Genomic DNA, 16,755 nt, shown 5'->3' with positions numbered 1-16,755 from the left:
AATATGATACAATGTTGCAGTTGCTCCTTTGTTCGGTTTGTGTTCACACTGCAACATTTAACAGCGGACTAAATCTTGTAAACAAATGCCACGCGCGAGCAAACTGTTCTCTCATTGGTCCGATTCTTATGCGGCTATGAAGGCTTAAAAGGCTCTGTTGCTTCTTTTTTTTTTTTTTTTAATTAAGGGGGGGGGGGGGGGGGGTGCGCGAACCCGGTCGGGATGTAGAAGGGGGTGCGCGGCCTAAAAAGTTTGGGAACCGCTGACATAGAGGATCAGGACTACACTGAGACTGGTTCATAGAGGATCAGGTCTACAGTGAGACTGGTTCTCTGTGGATTCTTTTCATCATGGTCCTCCTGATCGAAGGACTTCATGAAGTCACAATCATGACTCACTCAACGTTTCACCTCCGTCAGAGGTCAGAGGTCAGAGGTCAGAGGCTCCGGTCGGCTCACATCTCATGTCGGAAGATGAAACAATATTCAGTAATTCAATGAGTTATGTTTCAACGTTGCAACAATAACTTTGTTTCCATCAACTTGTTTTATGAACGTTTTTAATCAACACATGAAACGCTGTGAGTCAAACCGTGCGTACAGACAGCAGCAGGAAGTGCTTCCTGCTGCTGTCTGGAGCTTTTTAAAGACGAGCAGCAACTAAAGAGACAAACAGGAAGCAGCAGTGAGCAGCAACAGCCAATCACAGCTCGGCTCCTTCTGCTCAAGTAAAGGCAGAAGAACAAACGTTTCACACTTCAGTACAAACTCATCACAGCTCAGCGCCACGTGTTTCAAGTGACGGTTTCACTGGTTCAAGAAGCTCGTTGCTCATCAACATGTGAGCACACTTCATATCTACAGAGTTATTCCAGCGCTCAGCCGTCTGTGTCCAGAGTCTCTTCTTCTTCTTCTCTGTTCACCACAACTCTAACAACGTCCACAGCAGGAAACACAAACAGAGAGAATTCCTGCTGTGACGTCCGATGTGCAACCAAACATCAACCAGCAGAACGTCTGTGAACACGACTGTTCTGAGTCACTGCGCCTTCACCTCAACACGTCTCACGCAGAGAAGCTTTAAACAGAGCGTCTGCCTCTGGAGAAGACGGCGATGGAAGCACAGCTCAGCGTTTCAGATGGGCAGCACGCTGAACTCCATGAAGTGATGTCATTCCCTTCAGGACGTCATCATCTGGTCTCTAACAAGCAGAAGCTACGTGAGTCCCTCTGGTTATCCTCCACAGCAGCACAGCGACATGTCATAAACGCTGAGACAGCTTTTAAAATGTCTGATAATGTGACTGAGTTCAGCTGCAGGGCCTCTCCCCACCGTGCTGCTGGTTGCTGGTGGAGCTGAGGCTCCATCACGTGTCCCTGACTACTGCCCCCCTCCAGCCTCTGTTAGCAACACTCCATGACGACCACGGCTCTGGAGAGTCTCTGCACATCTGCAGACGTCCTGGTTCTGGTTCTCCTGTTCTTAGTGTCGACCAACACGCTGATGCTGCTGCAGAGGAGAGGTGGAGTGGAAGAGAAGGAAGGGATCCATTGTGCTTCTTGAACTCTGTCCATGTCTCCGATGTCTGTCCCGTCCTGCAGCGTCTCTCCCAGACGGACCGATTCAAATCCCTGATCTGGTGAAACTGAAGTGTTTTGTCTCAACAGCTGTGAACCAATGAATGCAGCCCTTTAGAGGTTCAGGGTTGGTTTGAATCCCGACAGTAAAAAGACTCCTCTTCCTCAGTAACTGCTGCCTGAGTGCCGTTGAGCAACGCTCAGCGTGCAGCTTGTGTTCCAGTGTAGCAGAAGATGCTGCTGCTCAGTCAGCCGGTAGAACTTTACATTTAAAATCAGCTAAATGAAATACCGTCGGTGGACTAAACGTTTGGTTTCCCCTGTCTGGTGCTGCTGCCCCCTAGTGGACGGGGGCGTACAGTGCAGCACCCAGACCCAGGTACTCCAGGTTCTCCGCCGCCGGGAGGAACAGACCGTTCCCGGTCACAGTGGTGGCGTTAGCGGTGAAGGGCGTGGCCCGCGGCAGGAAGTCGGCCCGGTAGTCCGGATTGTCAAGGCGGTCGCTGGTGGCCAGGGGGAGCGAGCTTTGGGCGGTGTTCAGGTATTCAGGTCCCAAAGACTTCAGGTCCTCCAGCGGGGAGGGGAGCGAGGCGGCGCCCCAGCCCAGACTTAAGTCCTCGTAGTTGGGATTCAAAACCTCCGGCAGCCTGCTGCTCCGGCTGGTTCCACTCAGACTCTGGTTCATGTACTCTGAAAGAGAGGAGAGCGGTTTAGTAACTCTTCTTTTATGTCTGTTGACTTTCATCCAGACCACTTATTCTACCGGTTTCATTTTACAACTGCTTCTCTATCATCTGCTCATTCATCCACTCGTTTCCTGATCTGAAGATGTGATGGACAGATGAGCACCGTGGCCGCTGAAGTCTTCTTCATCCAGCGCGTTGTGAGTCGGATCGCTGATGTAACGCAGAGCGAAGCTGTTCTCTCTGACTGGATGAGCGTTCTGATGTGAAGACAGAGAAGATGCACATCCTGTTAACACACCACTGGGAGAAAGGTTTGTCTGCTTTATTCTTCCTTTTATCCTTTATATTTCATCTCCAACTTCTTCAGCAACTCAAACATCAAACAGAGACAACAAGAGGCCAAAAGCACCTCCTGCAGGTTGAAGAGGAGTGCTTGTTTACCGTGGCGTGGCAGGTACGGGTGTCATGACGACGCGCTCCTTCGTAAGGCAGCAGGTACTCGTCGGCGTCGACCACTTCCTCCACGTCGTCTGAGCTCAGCAGGCGAGAGTAGAACCTGCTGTCTGTCGGACTGGGGAGGTCGCCCTGAGACAGAAGTCACAAGGATCTTCATGTTCACTCTGACAACACAACACTACAACAGAAGTACAACACCACAAATACAATGCCACAAGTACAACGCCACAAGTACAACACCACAAATACAATGCCACAAGTACAACGCCACAAGTACAACGCCACAAGTACAACACCACAACACTACAACAGAAGTACAACACCACAAGTACAACGCCACAAGTACAACGCCACAAGTACAACGCCACAAGTACAACACCACAACACTACAACAGAAGTACAACACCACAAGTACAACACCACAACACTACAACAGAAGTACAACACCACAAATACAACGCCACAAGTACAATGCCACAAGTACAATGCCACAAATACAACGCCACAAGTACAATGCCACAAGTACAATGCCACAAGTACAACGCCACAAGTACAACACCACAAGTACAACACCACAACACTACAACAGAAGTACAACACCACAAATACAATGCCACAAGTACACCGCCACAAGTACAATGCCACAAGTACAACGCCACAAGTACAACACCACAACACTACAACAGAAGTACAACACCACAAGTACAACGGCACAAGTACAACACCACAACACTACAACAGAAGTACAACACCACAAATACAACGCCACAAGTACAACGCCACAAGTACAACGCCACAAGTACAACACCACAATACTACAACACAATACTACAACAGAAGTACAACGCCACAAGTACAACACCACAAGTACAACACCACAAGTACAACACCACAAGTACAACAACACAAGTACAACAGCAGAAGTACAACAACACCAGTACTCATTTTGTGTTCTATATGTATTCAATTCAATTCACTGTAGTTTTATTCACATGAAGATTTTCCAAAAACAATGTTTCCAAAGCATCTAAATCAAAAAGCACAACCAGAAAAACGTCCCTGGAGCCGCCGGCCTGTGGTCCCACCAGTTCCAGGGTTCGGGTTCGGGGGTAATGTGAGCTCGGCGGAAAGAAAGGAAGGGGACCACGGTGTGCTGACCCCTGGAGTAGGAGACCGGCTCTGGGGACGTGGAATGCCACCTCTGGCAGGGATGGGACCAGAGCTGGTGCCGGAGGTGGAGCGGTACCAGCTACTGTAGATAGAGTGTATAATATAACACTGGTGCTGGAGAGAGGCTGGACCATCTCTTCCTGGAGGTGCCCCACCGGATGCAGGGATACTCACGAGCCCCCGGCTGAGCGCTGCCGTGTTGGAGTTGTCTCCAGGGGACGAGAGTCGCTGACTGTTGTTTGTACTGAAGTCGGAGGCCGTGGTTCTCTGCCGGAAAACGGTGCATCGCACCGTCAGGGGTTGGGAATGAGTCACTGCCTCAAGCGAGCGAGTAGAAATGGAGTAAAATGGAGTGCGAGGTGGACGGGGGTCCGGCGCTGCGTCAGCAGTGCTGCAGCCGTTGTACCGTAGTAGTACTGTAGTGACGGAGAGAAGGAGATTGCGGATGCAAGAGGCTGAAATGAGCTTCCATCACAGGATGGCTGGGCTCAACCTCAGAGATTGGATGAGGAGCTCGGAGTAGAACCGCTGCTCCCTCCAGAGCTTCTCCAGGCACGTCCAACTGCTGAGAGGCCCAGAGGAAGTCCCAGAACACACTGGAGCCTGCTGGTTCCCCATGAGGAGCCGGAAAGCGTTACTTGGAAGAGGGACATCTGAGACGCCCTCCTAAACCTGCTGCCCCCGAGACCCGGCCCGTGATGCCAACATGTTCACAGATCTCAGCTGTTGACTTGGCGAGTACAACGTTATTATTATTACTGATGACAATGACACACACAAGACTCAAGCTGCACACACACACACACACACACACACACACACACACACACACACACACACGCGGTGTACCTGTACGACCAGGTATCTGGATGGATCTCTGGCCATCTTTGAGAACTCCACGATCAGCTCTCTGAACGTGGGACGACTGGATGGGTCGATCATCCAACCTGGGGGGGGAGAGAGAGAGAGAGAGAGAGAGAGAGAGAGATACAGAGAGAGAGAGAGAGAGAGAGAGATCATGAGTAGAAACATGTCCTCAGCTGGACTCTCAGCTGTTAACTCTCCACTTTAACGCTGACTGCGGTCTTTGATGTCAGCGTTTAGCTCTGATCTCTCACATTTCACCATGATCATGTAGACGTCGATGGTGCAGGGGGGGGGATGGGGCAGCCGGTCTCCTCTCTCCAGCACCGACGCCATCTCGCTGGCCGGGATGCCGTCGTACGGCTTGGAGCCGAACGTCATGAGCTCCCATGCCGTCACACCTGCAGACCAGAGGCCAGAGACCAGAGATCAGAGGCCAGAGATCAGAGACCAGAGGCCAGAGATCAGAGGCCAGAGACCAGAGATCAGAGGCCAGAGATCAGAGGCCAGAGATCAGAGGCCAGAGACCAGAGATCAGAGGCCAGAGATCAGAGATCAGAGGCCAGAGACCAGAGGCCAGAGATCAGAGGCCAGAGATCAGAGGCCAGAGATCAGAGGCCAGAGACCAGAGGCCAGATATCAGAGGCCAGAGATCAGAGGCCAGAGACCAGAGATCAGAGGCCAGAGATCAGAGACCAGAGACCAGAGGCCAGAGATCAGAGGCCAGAGACCAGAGATCAGAGGCCAGAGACCAGAGATCAGAGGCCAGAGACCAGAGGCCAGAGATCAGAGGCCAGAGATCAGAGATAAGAGGCCAGAGATCAGAGGCCAGAGACCAGAGACCAGAGATCAGAGGCCAGAGACCAGAGAGCAGAGGCCAGAGATCAGAGGCCAGAGGCCAGAGACCAGAGATCAGAGGCCAGAGACCAGAGATAAGAGGCCAGAGATCAGAGGCCAGAGATCAGAGGCCAGAGACCAGAGGCCAGAGATCAGAGATCAGAGGCCAGAGACCAGAGATCAGAGGCCAGAGACCAGAGATAAGAGGCCAGAGATCAGAGGCCAGAGATCAGAGGCCAGAGATCAGAGGCCAGATATCAGAGGCCAGAGATCAGAGATCAGAGGCCAGAGACCAGAGATCAGAGATCAGAGGCCAGAGACCAGAGGCCAGAGGCCAGAGATCAGAGGCCAGATACCGATCAGATGGACTGGCTCTACAGCACACAAGATCTGGTGAGAGGGTGCTAGCGAGGCAAAGAAAGGTCTCGAACAAATGAACGTTCTCCTGATGTGTGTGTCTGATCAATGCCTCCATGTTGGTGTCAGAATGTTGTGGAGATATGTAGCTTGTGAGAAACAATATTAGTGACGATGGAGAGAAAGAATCGTGTTCATGTTGACTTCTCCTGCTGGACTTAACAGACTTGGGACCTGCAGGAAACAGACTCTCAGTTCTCAACCAGCTCTGATGTTAAATCAGCAGTTTGGAGGTAAAAGCAGACGACTGACAGAAGATTGTGATCGTCACAGAGACGTCAGCTGGATAACTAGCTGTTGATAGCTGGATAACTAGCTTTTGACAGCTGGATAACTAGCTGTTGACAGCTGGATAACTAGCTGTTGATAGCTGGATAACTAGCTTTTGACAGCTGGATAACTAGCTGTTGACAGCTGGATAACTAGCTGTTGACAGCTGGATAACTAGCTGTTGACAGCTGGATAACTAGCTGTTGACAGCTGGACAAGTAGCTGTTGACAGCTGGTTAACAGCTGGATAACTAGCTGTTGACAGCTGGATAACTAGCTTTTGACAGCTGGATAACTAGCTGTTGACAGCTGGATAACTAGCTGTTGACAGCTGGATAAGTAGCTGTTGACAGCTGGTTAACAGCTGGATAACTAGCTGTTGACAGCTGGATAACTAGCTGTTGACAGCTGGATAAGTAGCTGTTGACAGCTGGACAAGTAGCTGTTGACAGCTGGTTAACAGCTGGATAACTAGCTGTTGACAGCTGGATAACTAGCTTTTGACAGCTGGATAACTAGCTGTTGACAGCTGGATAACTAGCTTTTGACAGCTGGATAACTAGCTTTTGACAGCTGGATAACTAGCTGTTAACAGCTGGATAACTAGCTGTTGACAGCTGGATAAGTAGCTGTTGACAGCTGGTTAACAGCTGGATAACTAGCTTTCGACAGCTGGATAACTAGCTCTTGACAGCTGGATAAGTAGCTGTTGACAGCTGGATAAGTAGCTGTTGACAGCTGGTTAACAGCTGGATAACTAGCTGTTGACAGCTGGATAACTAGCTGTTGACAGCTGGATAACTAGCTGTTGACAGCTGGTTAACAGCTGGATAACTAGCTTTCAACAGCTGGATAACTAGCTGTTGACAGCTGGTTGCTGCTGTAACCTGTTAGTGGGAAGATCAATAATACACAAACTGCTGTCTCATCGTGTTGTGGAGAACGTAGAATGTGTCTGAGGCAGCATCACTGGACAGAGAGCCGGTGGAGCCGGTCGACTCACCGAAGCTCCAGACATCACTCTGATGTGTGTAGGTCCACTGCAGGATCGACTCCAACGCCATCCACTTAATGGGAACCTGCAGAGACACGAGCATGACTTCAAAGAAGACGTGAGCATTTTAAGGATCACTTTCATAACTCGGTGTTCTGTAGAGCATCTCCATGGCAACAACACACACCTTTCCCCCGTCAGCGTGGTATTCCGTCTCGTCGGCCGTCAGCAGCTTGGCGAGGCCAAAGTCGGTGATCTTGACGTGGTTTGGAGTTTTCACCAGGACGTTCCTCGCCGCCAGGTCCCGATGCACCAGGTGACGCTCCTCCAGGTAGTTCATGCCCTACACACACACACACACACACACACACACACACACACACAGACTGGAGGCTCAGTGACCTCGTGACCTTGTTGTTTGTGGTTTTCCCAGCACTTCAAACATCAAGCTGAGCCTGAGAGCAGAGTCTGAGTAGATTAACAGGAACCTCAGTAGGCTAACGGGCCTCACTCAGGCTAACGGGCCTCACTCAGGCTAACGGGCCTCACTGAGGCTAACGGGCCTCAGCAGGCTAACGGGCCTCACTCAGGCTAACGGGCCTCAGCAGGCTAACGGGCCTCAGCAGGCTAACGGGCCTCACTGAGGCTAACGGGCCTCACTGAGGCTAACGGGCCTCAGCAGGCTAACGGGCCTCACTGAGGCTAACGGGCCTCAGCAGGCTAACGGGCCTCAGCAGGCTAACGGGCCTCACTGAGGCTAACGGGCCTCACTGAGGCTAACGGGCCTCAGCAGGCTAACGGGCCTCACTCAGGCTAACGGGCCTCAGCAGGCTAACGGGCCTCACTGAGGCTAACGGGCCTCAGCAGGCTAACGGGCCTCAGCAGGCTTACGGTGAGCCGACGCCTCAGGCCGAGGTCTTGGTCTTAGACAGAGGAGCTGACGAGCCGCTGGTCTGCAGCGGATCCACTGGGGATTCTGGACTCACCTTGGCGATCTGGACGCACCAGTTCAGCAGCCACTGAGCGCCGACGAGGTCCCCGTGGTGCCGGACGTAGTCCAGCAAACAGCCGAACGGCATCAGCTGAGTCACCAGCTGGACCGACGACGTCAGGCAGATCCCCAGCAGACGGCACACGTGAGGGTGATCCACGCTCGCCATCACATACGCCTCCTACACACGCACACACACACACGCACGCACACACGCACACACACACTCCATTTATTCACACACACCCTTCATATTCATAATAACTTGATTTAGTCTCACATGGTGAAACATCTTCGAGTAATGTCTTTGTATCTCCGTCCAACATCAAACTGTTTGTATTCACATTTACAAAGAATCAAGTTGTTTGAGAGCATTATGATGACGAGGAGGAGGAGGAGGAGGAGGAAAGAGGAAGAATCAACAGAATGAAGAAGAGGAGTCTTACGTCCAGGATCTCCTTGTTGGCTTTGGGCGACGTGGCCTCTCGGAGAACTTTGATGGCTACTGGGATCCTCACGTTCTCTCCTTCAGGGATCCACAGACCCTAAAACAATATTCATCATATTCATTCATCAACACAGCAACAGCTCAACTTCAAACCAACGAACCTCGAGCTCTAAATCCAAGATGGCGTCCCCCAACGGTAAACCAGCTGAAGTAATATCCTGTTCATTGTTCTGTCTCATTCAATCATAAACATACATCTGTGGACATGTTGCTACCAACTGGTCAGCCAATAACAGCTCACCTGGTTGGAGCCACGAGGTTCTGGTTTTAGGTATGTTTATTTAGCATGTTAGCATGCTAATATTAGCCAATTGTCACGGGGCAGATTGAATGTCTGTAATTCTGCAGGTGTTTGGTGATGAACCAAAGTGTTGGACACGTTAACATGTTGATGGCGCTACGATTTCAGAGGATCAACAGTCAGTGGGGTTCATCCTCTGGGGACCATGAATGTTTGTTTTTCATCATTAATGACGTCCAATAGTTGTTGAGATGTTTCCGTCTGGACCAAAGTGGACGTTTCCATCCCTGCTACACATCTTCAGTGCAAGCACCATGAAGTGTGGTTTGATGAACACCTCCTCACCTTGAAGACGGTCCCGAAGGCCCCGGAGCCGAGCACCCGGATTTTCTTCAACTCCGTCTCCTTCAGGATCCTCAGCAGCGCCTGATTAGGAGCTTCACCGCTCGGAGCCAACGGCTCCACCAGCTGCAGAGACACACACTTTAGATGTCCACAGGTCATATACAGTCCACACCTTCTCTGACTCTGTCTTTGTCTCATGTCTAGCCGTCCCGTCCTCTCCCACCTCTCTCTCCTGCAGCAGGCGGCGCATCGTCCTCTTCCTCCGGATTCGTCGCCGCCGCAGCAACACAAAGATAACCAGCGACACGATGACCGCGATCAAGAGCCCGCCGACCACGGCCACCGCCAGCGTGGCCACGCTGAGGACACACGGAGCAGAAGGGTCACACCTGAGAATCACTCCTCATCATAGTCGCCCATTAACTTGAGGCACATTGAGTTTGAATTTCAAAATACTTGTATTTATTCTAACACGCTATGTTATCAACGAATGTATGCTCCGGAAAGTTCCCATTGACTTCCATTCAGAGAAGGAAGAATTACCATTATCTCCCATTTAATCATGACCTTATTATGCTCAATTAGACCACAGTTCAAATGAACACTGATATTCAAAGCTAGAATTACGATGAATTCCTATTCATATTTAATATGCAAAAGTGGAATTCCCATTGACTCACATTCTATGTCAGCACGCTCACATAGACTGCTATTCAAATGCAGCGTGGCGAGGTCGAGTTCAGATTACTGCGCTTCAACCACTGGTATGATTCACACATCTCTCCATTTAACGGCAGCATTGCTGTTGACTCCCATTCTAATCTCCCTTCACAACAGAACTGTGTTCAGACAGAAGGCGAGGGAACTCTGGAGCCGGTGGACGCACGGCAGGACCGACCCGTCGGACCGAGCTGAACATGTTTCAACGTAATGTTCGTGTGAATCCGCTTCATAAACTACACATGTTGCCAGCTGGATAAAGGTTTGCGTCCCTTTCCGTCCGATCGCAGCTTTCGGGCCGTTGGATGAAAGGTTCCTCGAGCACGATGTCCGTGTTGAAACAATCAACCTGTTGGCGTTCTCCCCGATAAGGGTCATGTGATCGGGACGGACGCGTCGTGAACTCATTCGTAGCTTGAATCAGTTTTTAATTCGTTTTTTGTTTTTTTGTGAACCTCTGACCTCATCGTTCAGGAGATGGATTTAAAGCAGCGAACAGGATCCAAAGCAACGTGCAGAAACTGCTTTTCATTGTGTTGGTGTTGTGTTTCTACCTGGTGCATCCTGACAGTCCAGCCCCTGAACACCTGCAGACACAGAGACAAGCAGCTCCTTATAGATTCTCGTCACTTTTCTTATTTCACTTCTGGTCACAGACGTGCGACTCACCCCTGGGTGCAGGTCTGGTGACAGGCCCGGCACCGGCCCGTCCTGTCGGCGTACTTCCAGATCGGCGCGTCTCCGTCTCCCAGCTCACCGCGGGGGCAGCGCTGCACGCAGCGGGGCCCGTCTTTAACGTGGGCGCACTGGGAGCACTGGTCTGGACCCTGCAGGTGGCGCCAGAGGAGTCGTGACGTCATTCATTCACAATGTGGTGAGTTTCTTAAGTTGATCTTTTGTTTGGAAATACTTTGCGATAAACATTAATGTGAGAATGGATCATGAAGTTGACTCTTCACAGTCTGAAGGGCTCATATTAGGATTTGTAGGACAGACATGAACCAGCAGCTGGACTGACCGGTCCTCGGCAGCTCGGGGTCCTGGTCTTCAGCAGACACTCTGGGTGACACTCCACACAGCTGCTGTTCAGCGCCAGCTCTCTGGGCTCGCTGCAGAAGAGACACACAGAGACAGCAGCAGCTTTATCGACACACCAGGTCCACAGAACACACAACACAGAACACAGAACACAGAACACCAGGTCCACAGAGCACCAGGTCCACAGAGCACACAACACAGAGCACAGAACACAGAACACAGAGCACAGAACACCAGGTCCACAGAACACACAACACAGAACACAGAACACCAGGTCCACAGAACACCAGGTCCACAGAACACAGAGCACAGAACACCACTGTCAGAGCAGCCTGCTGCTCTGACAGTGGAAGAAGCTGAAGAAGTGGAAGAAGCTGCTGCTCTGTCAGTGGAAGAAGTCCTCTCGTGTCTGACTGCAGTGAAAGCAGCCATACTCGTGTAGAAATACTCCGTTATCAGTAAAAGTCTTTCACTTCAGCAAAAGTATAAAAGTACTTATCATGCAGATTCTTAACATGTATTATATTGTTGGATTATAATATTGATGCATTCATGTGTTCTCTTCTTAAATGTTGCAGCTCTTAAAGGTTCATGAACTTTATTTACTCCTCAGTATCTTATTTCATGTCAACATGTAACGCTACTTCATATTATATTCGTGTAGTCGTCTAGTTTAGTTCACAAGTACTCAAAGTTTACTGACATATGTGAGCGTATTCAGTGATACGGTCATAGGTTCAAGTCCCAGCAGGGACAGTCTGCGTCTCACCCCTGCAGCAGGTGGCAGAGCGCCACACAGCGCCCCCTACGGTTGAAATGGCGACAGGAGACACACATGGTGGGACCTGGACCCCAGCAGCCCTCGTCCGTACACTCCGGGTCACAGGTTCGATTCTGCCGTTCTGTGTGAGGCAGACGAGAAGATGTTTCTCATTTCATTCTGTCCTCTGAGCAGCGCCGGCTGTAAGGACGTCTCGGAGCTCACCGCAGACACCGGGGGGAGCGTTGTTCTGCATGATGGAAGTCTGGTCCCTGGATCTGAAGAGGCGGGTCCACGGGTCGGGTCGGATGTAGCAGAGCTGAGAGTTGTTCTTTATTAACACTCGACCGGCACTCACCTCCTTCAGAGAGCGCAGACCCAGCCAGAGGAGGTTCTCCGCCCACACCACCAACAAACTGTAGTGACTGGAGAGGAAGAGATGTCACGTGATTCATCCTCTAACCGGGGGGGGGGGGGGGCTCTGATCTGTTAACACTGTCGAGTTCAGGTCCTGCATTCAGGACTTGACTTGTTCTTGTAACGATAGACTCACACGCGGGTTGTTCTTCCTCTGATGATCTCCAGGTTCTCAAACACTGACAGAGAGGTCAGATTCTCCGGCCAGGACTGGATCATCAGGAAGCCTGAAGGAAACACACACACACACACACACACACACACACACACACACACACACACACACACACACACACACACACACACACACACACACACACACACACACACACTGGTCGTGAACGGCATACTCCAAAAACCGCATCATGTCTGGTCGGCTCACATGTAAACACACTTATTGGTGTACACCAAAATGAATATTAAAGCTATTTAATAATATTAAAGCTATTTAATAATATTAAAGCTATTTAATAATAGTAAAGCTATTTAATAATATTAAAGCTATTTAATATTATTAAAGCTATTTAATAATATTAAAGCTATTTAATAATATTAAAGCTATTTAATAATATTAAAGCTATTTAATATTATTAAAGCTATTTAATAATATTAAAGCTATTTAATAATATTAAAGCTATTTAATAATATTAAAGCTATTTAATAATATTAAAGCTATTTAATAATATTAAAGCTATTTAATAATATTAAAGCTATTTAATAATATTAAAGCTATTTAATAATATTAAAGCTATTTAATAATATTAAAGCTATTTAATAATATTAAAGCTATTTAATAATAGTAAAGCTATTTAATAATATTAAAGCTATTTAATAATATTAAAGCTATTTAATAATATTAAAGCTATTTAATAATATTAAAGCTATTTAATAATATTAAAGCTGCGATGAACGGGGGTGGCGGCGGGACTTTTATGTACAAAGTTTCACGAGTTTTTGAGCATCCCAAGTCACTAAACCATCAGCTTCCTTTTTCATGGCGAACGATGCGTCGCCACGGCAACAGCGTTCAATAAAAACTCACAATATTCATGGTGATGCATCATCAATGTCTTAAGGCTTAAGGCCAGATGAGACTGATCAGGTCACCTGGCTAGGAGGAATAAAGAAAAGTATAAAATATGACATTTCCTTTAGCCAGTCGGCGGCGCTATGAGGTATTGAAATGTTTTAAATTGAAATATGTTCAGGCTTGAAGTAGCATCATGCATAATAAGTTTTGTGCGGATTGGATAATGTACCTTGGAGTTATAAGAACTTATTTTTTCATAAACAATGAGGCAAAATGGCCGCCACGCCACGTCAAGGTTCTTCGATGAAAACGCTCGATTTTGAGTAACTTTTAATTACAAAGGTCTTAAGAGCATCCTGACCAAAGGAGACGTTGATCGCATACATTCTGTAGGAAGAGTTCGTTAAAGTACGAAGGCTGAAAAATGCAAAGAGTGACAAAAAACACCACTTTGCGGGTTTACTGTAGCGCCCCCTAGTGGTTGAATGCAACAACAATCTCAGGGTATGTTACAGGATGCGATGTGCACATATGCTGAAAATATTGTAATTTTAGGACAAACGGTTGAGAGTTATGTGCATTGATATATAAGCCATGCCTTTAAAGGTTTATTGGTCCATATCTTGTAAACGCAAAGAGATATCAAAAAGCTTTTGAAAATGTTGATGATCTAGATCCATTAATGATCGACAGCAAATTTGGTAGAAATGGGACCCAGCGTGTAGGAGTTCGCAAAAATGTGTTTTTCACTAAATTCAAAATGGCGGAGAATCTAAGGAGGCGGAGCTTAGGGGTCTGAGAGGCTTTTCTGTAGCTCTAGCGGAGTCGGACATGTGTGTTGAATTTCAAGTAAATCGAACATATTGGCCGAGGGGCGTCACCGGTCCGATTTGTAGGGGGCGCTAGAGAGCCATTTTTTTACGCAGAAAGATGCATCCTTTTTCAGATGGAAATTTTCACCAGACCTGACAAGTGTCCAACATTTGGTGAGTTTTCATGTGTGCCAAGTCTCCCAAAAATGCTCCTTTTGCGGACAAATAAAAAGAACCTTCGCTGGCCCGACGCCGGTTGCTCGGGCCCTAAAAACACCTTTTACAGCCTTATTCCTTCACACACTTCCTTTGACCGACCTGTGATTTCCTTCACCGTTCTGAAGTACTCCAGTTTAGCCGGGTCCATGGGCGGGACTTTATAGTGCGGGTCCCTGAAAGAGCCAATGAAAGAAACCCCTTCCTTTCACTTTCCCTGCACTGCACATGGGGACATCTTGATAACTGGTAGACCTAAAGACGGCGGCCGGGTTCGTGTCTCACCCGGTGAAGGAGGTTGGGATCAGGGAGACGTCCCCGATGATCTTGGTGCAGTTCCTGAAGGACTCGATGTTGGAGGCGTTGACGGCTATGGTGTTGATCAGAGCGCCAACCCCGACTCCGTCACAGACTGGAGGGAGAGAAAAGACGGGTTATTTGTTCAGTATTCAGGTCTCTCCCGGTCTCTGGCTGGGTCCAGTGGCCGCATCCTTCGGAGGCCGAGGCTGCGTTTGTAGGCCGGTTGCGTCGTAGCGGCTGCGGCGAGGCCGTCCCGTTTCAAAGACTCCTTCGAAAGCAGCCTTCAGCTCCCACATTCAGAGGACACAACTGATGGATGCTTCGCGGCCCAACATATCCCAAGATGCATTGCGTGCCGATGAAGATTTGATTTGAATGACATGGGGACGATGTTTAAATGTAAGTTTTGTTTCAACTCACTCGAATATCACCGATACGAATGTTAAAACAAAATAAGCGATCTTATAACATCACGTGTGTTAAAGTGATCGGTTGAGTTTCGTGACGTTAGCAGCTAACAAGCTAGCTAACGTTAGCGGCAGCTCGTCTGGCTGCTTCCGTTATTAAGCCGTAAAAAGTTACTTTTAATAACTTCACTTTCAAACGTCAGAGGTTGACTAATTGTGACGATTTTACAGATGATTTATACTTCATATTATGTTCATAAACGGACCAACAGGAGCTCAGGTAGACAGGTTATGAACCTGAAATATCACTTTCAGTCCTGTAACGTTTTAAACGTTGAGATTAACGACACGAATAAACTGAACTTGAGTATTTTGCTACTTTTGTTTTGTGGTGTGAAGCAAAACTAACTAGCTGAGGGGAGAACGATGGACAAACATTCACAACCGCAGCTTTGAATTAAGACATGAGTCTGTTTGTAATGTCTCCATTTGACCATCTTGTACTTAAGGTTAGTTACATGAGCTCGACTCCATTACAAAGCCTTCACTAACAAGACAACCAGGAGAGAGGACAATACACTTCTGATGTGTTGTTGATGATGTCACACATGACAGTTGTGATGTCACCTTTTCTTTCATTTCTTTAAACCCACAATAAGACATCCATGTACATGATGTATGTGTGACTTTGTGTCTGCTGTGTCAGATGTGTCAATCTTCTGATCCCTGTGTTAACATTATTGATAAATGTTTCTCTTTTCATAATATTCTCAAAAACAGGATTTGGACACAGCTCCTGTCCCTCTAGGTCTCTCTACCTTTGGGACAGGGACCATCGCAGTCTTTACAGCGCTGGACTCTGTTCTCCTCCACCTCGTACATCCCAGCGCTGCAGGTACGAACACATGATCCACCTGCCACCACGTAGTTATCTTCACGCAGGAAACACAAACACAAAGCACAATTGTGTTAACTTCCACCGAAAGTCAACAGAGAAGTTGGATCTGCACGTCTTCAACACTGCTGGACTCAAAGACGATCAAAATCGATGCAGCAGAACCAGAGACGGCGTCTTTTTCTTCTTTTTTTCACACATTTTTCTCGTCAACACCCAGCGCCTACATTACCCATAGTGCACCTCTGTAGCCAACAGTTCAGTCAGAGATTCAGGTGTGTTACTGAGGTCAGAGGTTGTTTTAGTTTTCATACTTTTCATCATGGAGACAGTACAGGTTTGATTCTTCTGCTCCATCAACAGAAAGTCATTTGTTCGATCAACACTTTCAGGTTGTGGCTGTAGTGAACGCTGCATCATGGGATTCATATTTACGTATGTTTAGAGTGAATGAGGATTTAAGGTCCATACGTGGGCAGGCCTTGACGCAGGTCGCCCCAAAGGTGAACTTGGCGTTGGGGTTGTTGACCACCTGGTGGATCTTTGGGTCGTAGAGTGTCAGAGGCGGACAAGCGTCTTTACAGGTGCCGGCGTCATTCAAATCCCTGCAGGCCTGGAGAGGGAGTGGACACACAGACAGGGAATATGTCAGGAAATGTTCATTTTGAAAGAGAAACGATAAGCCTGGAGGGAAGGGGTCTAGGGGTCTGTATTCGTGGGGTTGGAGCGAGGCCAGCGAGGACATCCGGACCGAGACTTGAGATCCGAGACTGGAGTTTGAGTTGAGAGACGACGAACTGTTTC

General features: G+C 48.5%; 2 protein-coding genes across 2 annotated transcripts in view; one reads left to right on the top strand and one right to left on the bottom strand.

Annotated features, from left to right (window-relative positions):
- eci2 (enoyl-CoA delta isomerase 2) overlaps positions 1-16,755 on the top strand; it is a 144,734-nt gene that overhangs the window by 120,546 nt on the left and 7,433 nt on the right. The window lies entirely within an intron of this gene.
- The window catches only part of LOC306794403 (melanoma receptor tyrosine-protein kinase-like), a 34,274-nt gene continuing 18,086 nt past the window's right edge, over positions 568-16,755 (bottom strand). Inside the window, exons 7-27 of the mRNA XM_079292454.1 lie at positions 16,423-16,564; positions 15,875-15,988; positions 14,635-14,761; positions 14,452-14,525; positions 12,428-12,518; positions 12,100-12,299; positions 11,884-12,016; positions 11,095-11,185; positions 10,746-10,903; positions 10,631-10,663; positions 9,580-9,715; positions 9,357-9,479; positions 8,709-8,807; positions 8,258-8,443; positions 7,459-7,614; positions 7,281-7,356; positions 5,008-5,154; positions 4,739-4,836; positions 2,705-2,848; positions 2,427-2,520; positions 568-2,267 (exon numbers count right to left, since the gene is read on the bottom strand). Coding sequence (XP_079148580.1) covers positions 1,918-2,267; positions 2,427-2,520; positions 2,705-2,848; positions 4,739-4,836; positions 5,008-5,154; positions 7,281-7,356; positions 7,459-7,614; positions 8,258-8,443; positions 8,709-8,807; positions 9,357-9,479; positions 9,580-9,715; positions 10,631-10,663; positions 10,746-10,903; positions 11,095-11,185; positions 11,884-12,016; positions 12,100-12,299; positions 12,428-12,518; positions 14,452-14,525; positions 14,635-14,761; positions 15,875-15,988; positions 16,423-16,564 — 2,772 coding nt within the window. The 3' untranslated portion in view covers positions 568-1,917. The remainder of the gene's footprint in view (positions 2,268-2,426; positions 2,521-2,704; positions 2,849-4,738; positions 4,837-5,007; positions 5,155-7,280; positions 7,357-7,458; positions 7,615-8,257; positions 8,444-8,708; positions 8,808-9,356; positions 9,480-9,579; positions 9,716-10,630; positions 10,664-10,745; positions 10,904-11,094; positions 11,186-11,883; positions 12,017-12,099; positions 12,300-12,427; positions 12,519-14,451; positions 14,526-14,634; positions 14,762-15,874; positions 15,989-16,422; positions 16,565-16,755) is intronic.

This window comes from Melanostigma gelatinosum, assembly GCF_949748355.1.
Source record: "Melanostigma gelatinosum genome assembly, chromosome: 20".
NCBI classification, from domain to species: Eukaryota; Metazoa; Chordata; class Actinopteri; order Perciformes; family Zoarcidae; genus Melanostigma; species Melanostigma gelatinosum.
Note: the sequence above shows the minus strand (reverse complement) of the source record. Positions and strands in the feature narration are given on the sequence as shown.